Below are 11,632 nucleotides of genomic sequence, written 5' to 3'. Positions count from 1 at the left end.
GCTGGATATGATGGGTGCCGGTCAGCCCGGGCGTTTGAGGCTCGTTTGAGGGGGCCGCCTGGGTCAGAAAATCATGATCGGCGACCCGCCCGTATGAGACGGGTTTGGGGCACCCGGCTGTAGATGCTCTAACTATAAGAGTGAAGGAAATATGCCCTAGAGGCAATAATAAAGTTATTATTTATTTCCTTATATCATGATAAATGTTTATTATTCATGCTAGAATTGTATTAACCGGAAACTTGATACATGTGTGAATACATAGACAAACAGAGTGTCACTAGTATGCCTCTACTTGACTAGCTCGTTGATCAAAGATGGTTATGTTTCCTAGCCATAGACATGAGTTGTCATTTGATTAATGGGACCACATCATTAGGAGAATGATGTGATTGACTTGACCCATTCCGTTAGCTTAGCACTCGATCGTTTAGTATGTTGCTATTGCTTTCTTCATGACTTATACATGTTCCTATGACTGAGATTATGCAACTCCCGTTTACCGGAGGAACACTTTGTGTGCTACCAAACGTCACAACGTAACTGGGTGATTATAAAGGTGCTCTACAGGTGTCTCCGAAGGTACTTGTTGGGTTGGCGTATTTCGAGATTAGGATTTGTCACTCCGATTGTCGGAGAGGTATCTCTGGGCCCTCTCGGTAATGCACATCACTTTAGCCTTGCAAGCATTGCAACTAATGAGTTTGTTGCGAGATGATGTATTACGGAACGAGTAAAGAGACTTGCCGGTAACGAGATTGAACTAGGTATTAAGATACCGACGATCGAATCTCGGGCAAGTAACATACCGATGACAAAGGGAACAACGTATGTTGTTATGCGGTTTGACCGATAAAGATCTTCGTAGAATATGTGGGAGCCAATATGGGCATCCAGGTCCCGCTATTGGTTATTGACCGGAGACGTGTCTCGGTCATGTCTACATAGTTCTCGAACCCGTAGGGTCCGCACGCTTAACGTTACGATGACAATTTTATTATGAGTTTATGAGTTTTGATGTACCGAAGGAGTTCGGAGTCCCGGATGAGATCAGGGACATGACGAGGAGTCTCGAAATGGTCGAGACGTAAAGATCGATATATTGGACGACTATATTCGGACATCGGAAAGGTTCCGAGTGATTCGGGTATTTTTCGGAGTACCGGAGAGTTACGGGAATTCGTATTGGGCCTTAATGGGCCATACGGGGAAAGGAGAGAAAGGCCCCAAAGGGTGGCCGCACCCCTCCCCATGGACTAGTCCGAATTGGACTAGGGAGGGGGGGCGCCCCCTTCCTTCCTTCTCCTTCTCCCTTCCCTTCTCCTACTCCAACAAGGAAAGGAGGAGTCCTACTCCCGGTGGGAGTAGGACTCCCCCCTTGGCGCGCCCTCCTCCTAGGCCGGCCGCCTCCCCCTTGCTCCTTTATATACTGGGGCAGGGGGCACCCCATAGACACAACAATTGATCTATTGATCTCTTAGCCGTGTGCGGTGCCCCCCTCCACCATATTACACCTCGATATAATATCGTAGCGGTGCTTAGGCGAAGGCCTGCGTCGGTAGAACATCATCATCGTCACCACGCCGTCGTGCTGACGAAACTCTCCCTCAACACTCGGCTGGATCGGAGTTCGAGGGACGTCATCGAGCTGAACGTGTGCTGAACTCGGAGGTGCCGTGCGTTCGGTACTTGATCGGTCGGATCGTGAAGACGTACGACTACATCAACCGCGTTGTGTTAACGCTTCCGCTTTCGGTCTACGTGGGTACGTAGACAACACTCTCCCCTCTCGTTGCTATGCATCCCCATGATCTTGCGTGTGCATAGGAATTTTTTTGAAATTACTACGTTCCCCAACAAAGAGTGTGGTGAATCTATACCTATTAATAAAGTAAGTGTGTTTCACCAATTTTTTCATCCGTTCGCCACCGAAAAGAATGTTTTTTTCTATCTGAGGTGGTACCAAATTCTTGTGTGTTTGTATGCTAGAAAAAGAATTTTCGTGCGTGGGCGGCGCTCTGTGGTCCAGCGGAACCAGCCCACTTATTTTTCTGCCCACGTAGTTGGGAAAATTTTATTTTTCGCACTGGGCGACAAATTGTCGGACTTTCGCACAGGACAACCAATAATGGACTGTCCCATTTTTCTTTTTTCTGTGTTTTTCTTCTATTTTTCTTCTCCTTTTCCTATCACTTTTTTCCCTTCCAATTTTATTTTTCGTAAATTAAAAATTCTCAAACTAGTCCAGAATAAAAAACAAAATTTGGAAAATGTTAAGAACCCAATTTTTTTTGCTATTTTGAAAATTATTCAGAACTTGCAAAAAGTTTCTCATTTTTTCAAAGAAACTATTATTTTCCAAAATTGTTCGAGATTTCTAAAAAAATGTTGTTTCAAAAAATGCTCCAAATTCGAAAAAATATTCTGGTTTTAGTGAAATTTTCGAAATTAAAAGTAATGTTCATGTATAAAAGATAGACATTTTCTACAAATCTTATGAATTTTTAATAAATGTTTCTGTTTTAAAAAATGTTCAGAAATTCAAATAATGTTCGTGTTTTTATAAAAAAAGTTGGTGTATTCTAAAAATGTTAGTGAATTTTAAAAGATTTGCCCTTTCATATTTTGTTCGCATTCTTTCGAAATTGTACATAATTTTGAAAAATACTGTTCAAGATTTAAAAAAGTGTTCATATTTCCTAGAATATTCAGAAACTTCGTACCATAAAATCCTCTCGATTGAAAGCATCAGAAGGAATAGTAGATTGAATAAAATCATGGGCCTTATCTGACGTATGATGACATAACAAAACTCTTAAATGCCCTTGATCAATGAATGTAAAAATAGCGGATTGATTCTGTCACACGTGGCAAAACCGAGAAGCTAAATGTTCCTTTTTCGTGTGCACATAGGGTTTTACTTGCACATATAATTTTCGCTGACTTTAAATCCATATTATTTTATCTCCCATTGCAACACACGGGAAATATTTTTTTCTATCCGAGGTGGTATTAAATTCTTATGCGTTCATCTGCTAGAAAAAAAAAACTTGTTTCCAGAATTTCGTATGGTGGGCCGCACGCTGTGGCGCAGCGAAGCCAGCAGACTAATTTTTCTGCCCATGCAGCTGGGAAAATTTTATTTTTGCACAGGGCGACAAATAGTCGGAGCTTCGCACAGGACAACAAATAATGAGCTGGCCCATTTTTCTTTGTTTCTGTGTTTTACTTCTATTTTTATTCTTCTTTCCCTCTCATTTTTTCCCTTCCAAGTTTATTTTTATTATTGAATCTATTTCCTAAATTCAAAATTCTCAAAAAACATTTAGAATAAAAAATAAAATTATAGAAAATGTTCTGAATTCCAATTTTTTTCCTATTTTTAAAAATATTCAAAACTTCAAAAGAGCTTTCCATTTTTTCAAAAACTTTTATTGTTTCTAAATTTGTTCGAGATTTCTAGAAATAAAATGGCATTTTAACAAATGCTCCAAATTCGAAAAATATTCTTGTTTTAGTGAAATTTTCACAATTGAAAATAATGTTAAAAGATGCACATTTCTGAAAAATGTTTTGAATTTTCAACACAATTTCCCGTTCTAAAAAACTTTTCACAAATTTAAATAATGTTCATGTGTCCTACAATATTTAGAAACTTCATACCTTAATATCTCCTCGATTGAAAGGAAAAGTAGACATGGGCCTTCTCTGGCGTACGATGATGTAACAAAACTCTTAAATGCCCTCGATCAATGAATGAAAAAAATAGCGGATTGATTACTTCACACCCGGCAAAACCGGGAAGCTAATTGTTCCTTTTCCACGTGCACACAGGGTTTTGCTTGCACATATAATCCTCACTAACTTTAAATGCATACTATTTATTCTCCCGTTGCAACGTATGGGCATATGTGCTAGTAAAATAAAATCATTCGTGGCATGCGAAGAAGTAAGATCTCTTGAATACTAGTTCACATCAATTTTGGTCACCTATGAAATCTTGCCAGCTTTTCACATTCACAAACCTTGTCAATTGTTTGGCCAATGAAGTGTCCAGGAATTTCTAGCCAATCGTTAAGAAAATTTGATAGGGTTCACCCGCATGAACCAAACATCTCCTAGACCTACTAGATGGTGTTACATACAATAGACTAGAGTGGCTGGTTCGTGGCATCGATGCTGAGCTCTAGAAGTAGGGGCAGGAGAGAAGCGTGGGGCCTCGCTAGTGGCGGTCAGAGACATGTCACATCTCCTTCTACCTGCCAATTGTTTGAGGAAATGCCATAACTCAAGACTGAAGAATTAGAGGCTGAGATTTGGGTGATGTGAGCATTACAGGTGTAGGGGAACGCCCACAAATAAGTTTGGGCCCATTTGGATCATAGGAAAATAGGTTCCCAAATGATTTATGATTTTTTTCATAAACTACGCCTAAGCTTTTTCCGCAAAGTTGCACGGGCCAGTTCTGTTTTCTTGAATACTAGTCCAGATTGCAAGGACTTGCTAATGTGATTTTATGGGGATTTTTAGAGCAAAAGAAAGGGTAGTTGCTTTGTAAGTGAGAAAAATGAAAAGTCTAAATTATTTGTGGACGATAAAATGAGGAATACTATTTTTGTTGGAGGGAGAATGTTTTCTCAATATTTTGTGAGAAGATATGGGGGCATTTTTTCAAACACCAAGGCTCTGCAAGAAAATGAGATGCCTAAAGTAGAAGTATAAAATCAAAGGAAGGCAATAATGAAAATAAAAAATAAAGGTATCAAGGCTATTGCTGAAGATACTCTTAAAAAATTAGAATGATTTGTAGAAGACTGCAAAATGGCAGCTACATGCCTTATCAAACGACTGAACGTAGGGCAACATACACATCTAGGACCGTATGTCTCTTGCCAAAACCTGCAGAAACCAGCTTCCGACAAAAAGAATCAGATATTCTACCCGCGCATTGGGGAGATGAGTCGAACACAAAGTCACAAACTCACATCTTGCATCAACACATCCTGCATGTGCAGGTTTATTTTATGAGAACCTACATGCGCAGTTTTTCCCAATGGAAAGAATACAATAGACTAGAGTGGTTGATTCAGTATCCAACGGCTGAACATGGCGAAGCACCTCTCAGGCTCGTACTCAGGCGCCGTGTGACCACCACCCTGAAAACCAAAACCAGAGCAGCAATTTAGAACCGATGGTCTACTAAACCGTGCATCCCACCAACACACGTAGAGAAGGTGGAGTAATTATCTGCTTGCCTTTACGGTTGCGAATGTCATGTTGTTAGTGTAAGTTATGGTGAACCTGCAAATCCAAGGAAGAGAAAGCAGAGGAATCATTGTTAGTAAGTGAAATAAATAGAGAGCATGTGATGCAACGAGATGGAGACGACGACGAACCCGGCAGACTGGCCATGGAGATGCCAGGCCCTCCAGTCGTCGACGATGGGGAAGCCGAGCGACCTCACCCACGCCTGCGTCCCCAGGTGCGGCACCACCGAATCGTGGTCGCCGCTACCATTGATACGAAACAAAATCCCATCAGAATAGCTGAATCCTTAGATCATGGTTAATAATAGAGAAAAATATATTATTCGTTCCTCAACTCTTCGTGAAGTCTAGTTTTGGTCCCTCAACTCCGAAACCGGACAACTTGTATCCCTCAACTACCGAAACCGGACAAGGGTCGTCCCTGGTCTCGGTTTTGACCGTTTTGGAACTGACTAACCTCGGTTTTGACCGGTGCTAACTCAAATTCACATAATTGTTTCATCTCCGTGAACTTTTCGAAATTCACATACTCTTATCAAATCGACGTAGTTTTCTCAAATCCACGTATATTTGCTAATTTGCGTACAAGAAATCCAAATCCGCGTACTTTTTCAAGTTCGCATAAAATTTTCAAAATCATGAACTCTTTCCAAAAAAATGCACGTGAATATGAAAAAGTACGTCAATTTTAAAAAATTACATGAACTTTAGAAAAGTAAGCGGATTTGAAAAAAGCACGTGAACTTGAATTTACCTAGTAATGCGCATGTAGTTAGGCTCTTGCATGAGAGCCCACTCTTCTTACTTTTTCACATCTCTCTTCTTCACATAGACAAAAATGTCATGTAAGCGGGTTATAAGCTCACTGTTGTACTTGCTCTTACTGATCCTAGAGGTAGCACATGACAAAATTTCAGGGTCACTGACCTGTACACAAGCGCGCGGTAACCGTTGGCCGTAACGTTCTGGTGATACTTGATGCTGCTCGCGAGGTCCTTGGTGTACGGGACGCCGCCGTCTTGGCACCTCACCCACTCATCCACGGTGCCGTTCTTGACGCCGAGGGCGTCCCGGGTGCGCTCGTCGTTCGCCCAGAAATACGACAGGTAGTGGGCGTAGTCCTGATCCATCGGACCATCAGGCATGCATGATCGGGTCAGTCCAATCAACGGGGAAGGGGAACACATACAGGCTAGGCTAGAGGCATACACTAATGATGCGGACTTACAATACAGTCAAGCGGAGGACGAACTGGCGGATGTTTTAGCCGTTTCCCCATTTTGATTTCAGCTGCTACCTCGCTTAAGATCTTCCTGCCAGCACCAGCCGAGTCGTCCGTCTCCGGGTTCGGTCCCGCAGATGAATAAACGCATTTGTACCACAAAATCTGGGGCAACATAACTTCGGAGAGCAGCTGCAATTGGATTATTTGGAACCGTTCGTAACCTTCAGTGCTGTTTCATATAGGAGTACTTTTGTTTTCATATTTACAGAGTAAATAAAAGTATACTGGCCGGCGTGCTCTTACACTATGGAAAGTACCCAGAGCTTTGGCACACATCACGTTTGTAGGATTCTTGTAGTCCTGTCCTTGGCAATGCCCCAATATCGTCTGTATATGAAAGAAATTTATACTATGGTTAATATTTCTACCACAACAATATTGGACATATATTGTTGTATGAGCAGATTGACGGGAGAAGTGGATACAGGTGAGATTAATTACCTCATATAATTGATCTGATATTATACCAAATCCGTGAGCGAAAGGCACTTTGGAGCTTTCGTCGATCCTTTCACCCGTTTTCGGGTTACCTACTAGATAGCCCTGTTGGTGACGAAACGAACATAAATATGGCATCAGATATATTAACACCGCACTCACACTACCAAAGACAGGTATATATACTGCTAAGAAAAAGACATGCATATAGATGTGTGTCTTCTACACTTTTTTTTTTGAAAAGGAGGATTATCCCCGGCCACTGCATTAGGACGACGAATACAGCCATGTGTGTTCTCTACACATGCTAAGAAAATATTGGAGGCACGGGTTGCTAAGTAGAGTTTTTTTTTTGCAGAACTAACTATAGCTGATCAGCACGGTGCGCTTATTTAAACTGCAAAAAGATACTCCCTCCGTCCCAATAGTGTAAAAAAATAGTTTTATATTTTGGGGTGAAGGGAGTAGATATGTTTAGGTTAGCCATAATGTCAATGTTCTATATCGGTTAAAATGGTATAGGTACAACATTGACCGTGATCCGCATACGCACATTTATGAAGATCCATCGTCTATGCTTCGTTAATTAATTCAAAGATGGCATACCAAATTAAAGGATCGATACTTTTTGTTGAGTTTTCTAGCATACTTTACGTTTACCAGTTAAAACATCATGTACAGACCTATTGTGTGGGTTTACATGCTTCTTTCTAGGGATGAAAACTAGGCAGAAACTTTTCGTCCATGCAGGGGAAAAATAAAAACAAAGCATGAATACATAATCGAAAATGGAATTTGCATAACAGAAGCAGAATGGAAGTAAACGTATGTGGAGAAATTTCCGCTTATCGCCATAGCCCATTTCATCCCAGCACATGTACACTTTGGGAACAACCGATTCCCATCCACACACAAAAAAATATCCACCACCCCACTAGTCTGGTGATCCTTGTCCCCCCGACTACACCTCCCACTCACATCTTGTAGGCATGCTCGCCACCACACCTCCTCGTCTGCTCGTTGGTGCGCATTTGATATTTTATTTTGTTATTTTGGGTGTATTTTGCAATATGGTTGTCGGGATTTTAAGTTTGGGTCACCTTTCACCTTTGTATAGGTGTCGGCAGCAGGTTCGCTTTGTATTCGTTTTGGGCAATGTTGCTTCATATTTGTTTACAAATTTCTATTTGTGTTTTGCTTGTGCTAACAAATAAAGAAACAAATGCAACCACACCTTGTTCATCTGTTTCCGCTCAATTTTCATATCTACCGCTTAGGAATTTTGGGACTCCTAGGCGTTTAGAGTCCTCCGGGAGCATCAAACATCTGGATTTGCCCCAAGAATATGTAAAGATCGGAGATCACCTCAAGACCTACCCTTGGCGGCTGAGCTCATACATTATTGTGGCCGAAGCTTAATCAAAAGAAGGTTCGACCTTTGTAGTCGTTTTTGACTCATTGTGCCAAGCGTCTCCCACGGTTAGGAGTACTCCAAGGACTTTAACTTCTGCTTTAATCAACATCGGCTCTGAGCTCTTTTGGTTATTTTTATGACTTACTCCTTTACTTGCTTAGGGGTGACCATTTTTTTATCTTGTTGTTTTTTTTTGCTAGTTGCCATGTCATGTAGGCTGTCTCTCATAGTTACACTTACCTATTTTATATATCTACAATTCCATAAAATAAAAATAATGATAAAAAACTTGCAATCTCCTAGTCAAACACCCCCACCCTAATCGACATCCTTGATCCTTTCATGATTCAGGAGAATGTGGAATCTCGGGAAGAAAGCACAATCCAGGAAACATGAGGCATAACGCATCCGGTGCACCGGCGAATTAAAAATATCTAAAGATAATCTACGACACAAATATAATATGTATATACAATGTCACAAAAATTAAAAATCCAAATTTAAACAAAGCTTGAATAACAAAAACAAAAAATTCAACATTGTTTATTTTAACGGGTCAAATTTGTGCCTCCCCTTCGAGGTTTACCAGTAGGTTGTGGCCACAGAAGGGCATGCGTGTGTTCTTTTCCGCATAGGAAGGGACACAAAGTGTTTTCTTTTGCGTATCTTGTGAGTGAAAATTTGGAATACAATAGCTTTCGTAGCGAGTATCCAAATTATGAACGATTTCGCTTCTATGCAACAAGACAATTAAAACTACACATCACTGCGCATATTCAAATGATAGTTGTGGTATAAGTTTCTCGCTTACTCGTTTCAGAGAAGACACACACAAAGCGCACGAGAGAGATAAAAAAGAGACACAACTCGGCAATAAAAGACACTCTTGGAAACAAGCGAAACAACATCCCTATCAGTTATAGCGACACATGCTGTGAGGGGATACCATCCGCTTGTTTGTTTCCTTATCTTGACGTATTTGTGTGGATGCACATGTGTTAGCTGCTTGGGTTGGACACATAGGTGGATAGATTTTTTGGATGTGTATGTATTGGTGACTTGGACCGGACCCATGATATAAGCTAATGACCCTGACACATGGGGCCTCGGGAAGTTGCAATATCCAGTTTGGCCTATACTATAACGACGCCCCATAAAACAAATACAATAAGCTAATGAATGAAATCTTGTGTTTAGTGGTGAGCCATCCTAAACTCAGGATAGAAACACAGTAATAATTGATGAATAGCAGAACCAAATTTGTGATGTGTGTTTCACAATATGCATGGTTTTAGCCATATGTATTATTCCATAGTCTCTTGTGTATAATTGTGAGGGTTACCGTAGGTACCTTGAGATTAAGAAGGGGTCTCCTTCCAACTTCATTACCTGTAGGGATGAAAGCATAAAGATGACGCCGTCCGTAAAACAAAAACCATGAAGATAGAGTTGAACTCAGCTAATATTTTTTTTCCATTTTGAGATGGCTTGCCACGTTTACCTTGTGGTGAAATCAGCCAATTTAGTCGACTATAAATGCATGCTCAATGTTGGATACGTGGAAATATTTAGCAAGTGCCCATACCTTGGGAAATCTTCTGTGCGATGAATGGTACAATTTTTCCAGCATACGAGTCTCCCCCAATGTAGAGAGGACTTGATAGAAACTTGGGATGGTCCCTAATCCACTGGACAAGGTCACGTGGATCAGACAGTAAGGATGATGCAGCCAATCAAAGCATCCCAACAAATCTATGCAGTTAGGTACCACCTTGATAAGGAACTCATGGAGCTGCAGTGAGCTAGATAAATCCCCAACATGGTAACCTTTGGGTTGTTTGGAAAAGGAAAATCCTGCCCCGGTCGGCGAATCAACGAAGAGGATATGTGCCACCTGCAAATGGGCGCCGTCAAGTCAAGACAGGAATCAGGATTGAACCTGAGTATGGCTAGCTGCAAGGTGTAAACGTGGCCGACCTTGGTCCATGAGTTCGGATTGATTTCCAGGCTCGGTATGGTGCCATTGTAAGGCTCTACGACGAACTTGAATGGACCTGCAGTTGCGGTTGACATGTGTGTGCATCTCATGTATGATATGATGGAGTAGAGAGTAACGGCGAGTCATCTCATCATCGCTTGAGAACGCAAACAAATTTACCGATCTCGAACGCAAGGCCGCTGAGTACGGAGCAATGGTCGCCGCCGGTGAGCCAGAGGAGGAAAGGGACATTCTCGCCGCCGGCCTCCGACTCGACAAAGTAGTAGAACAGCTCGGTGCCGCTGTCCTCGTCCACCTCCACGTACCTAGTAATTAAGCAGCAGCAGGTTATATCCTTCCCGTTGGAGTCGATCAAGGCGATCGTACCTCCCACCGCCATGGTGCGTAGAAAACTTAGCTGAAGAAGAAAGCGAGAATTGGGTACCCGGTCTCGAGGTGGAAGGGGAGACGCCCATGGAACCCGGGGAGTCTGGTCACTACCTTGGAACCCGACGCTGCGCCGGCGAGGGCGAGCTGGCAGAGCAGCAGGAGCAGCCGCCGGATCATACTACTCGTACCTAGATTGCAGAGTACAACTTGGCTGCTTTACTTTCGCTCTGGACTTGTTCTGCTGCAAGGCGGCTTGATCGGAATCATATGAGGCGCTAAACAATCTACGCTTACGTCTCGTTCGTTCAGACCAGCGCCCGATCGAGAGGTGGACACCAAGGCAACCACCAACAGATGAGCATTTCCACTTTGTAATATTCGACGTGTGCAACACATGCCGTTACAAGTAGCAGAAGAACAACGGTCCACGTGAGCCTGGTCCCATATGGCATCTTATAATTCTTTTCATATTGTGGCCTGGCCATTTGTACGCCAATACTTTTGCCAAGAGCAAATTCTACATTTACTCACAGTCTTTTTCCTATGGCACGTTTGCCTTACATTAAAAAAAAATACACCCGATACTTTTCGTCCCTCTACAAACATAGTCCGGTTTGCAGTCAATACCGAGTCTATGTCAGCACAAAACCACCCGAGTGGTCCGAGGGGTGAAAAATATCCGGTTTTAACAATTGAGGGACCAAGTTTGTCTGGTTTTAGAGTTGAGAGACCATTTCTAGATTGTCGATAAAGCAGAGGGACGAAAAACATACTTTTTCCTAAAGAAAATGGCCCATTTACCTTTAGTTGTAACCTTGTGGTGGCTAATTTGCACTGTTTTATTTTTTTCAAACACTGGC

General features: G+C 41.9%; 1 protein-coding gene across 1 annotated transcript; it reads right to left on the bottom strand.

Annotated features, from left to right (window-relative positions):
- Positions 1 to 4,809: 4,809 nt before the first annotated feature.
- Positions 4,810 to 11,125, bottom strand: LOC123054234 (serine carboxypeptidase-like 18). The gene is made up of 13 exons (XM_044477956.1): positions 10,828 to 11,125; positions 10,563 to 10,708; positions 10,382 to 10,458; positions 10,176 to 10,298; positions 9,990 to 10,092; positions 9,756 to 9,793; positions 6,994 to 7,095; positions 6,796 to 6,879; positions 6,496 to 6,681; positions 6,195 to 6,388; positions 5,397 to 5,510; positions 5,256 to 5,301; positions 4,810 to 5,156 (listed from the first exon to the last, which is right to left on the bottom strand). Exons 1-13 carry the CDS (start codon positions 10,947 to 10,949, stop codon positions 5,073 to 5,075), a joined length of 1,419 nt encoding a protein of 472 aa, XP_044333891.1. The 5' UTR covers positions 10,950 to 11,125; the 3' UTR covers positions 4,810 to 5,072.
- Between the last annotated feature and the right edge of the window lie 507 nt (positions 11,126 to 11,632).

This window comes from Triticum aestivum, chromosome 2D, assembly GCF_018294505.1.
Source record: "Triticum aestivum cultivar Chinese Spring chromosome 2D, IWGSC CS RefSeq v2.1, whole genome shotgun sequence".
Classification (NCBI taxonomy): domain Eukaryota; kingdom Viridiplantae; phylum Streptophyta; class Magnoliopsida; order Poales; family Poaceae; genus Triticum; species Triticum aestivum.
This window is presented reverse-complemented; position numbering and strand designations above follow the sequence as displayed.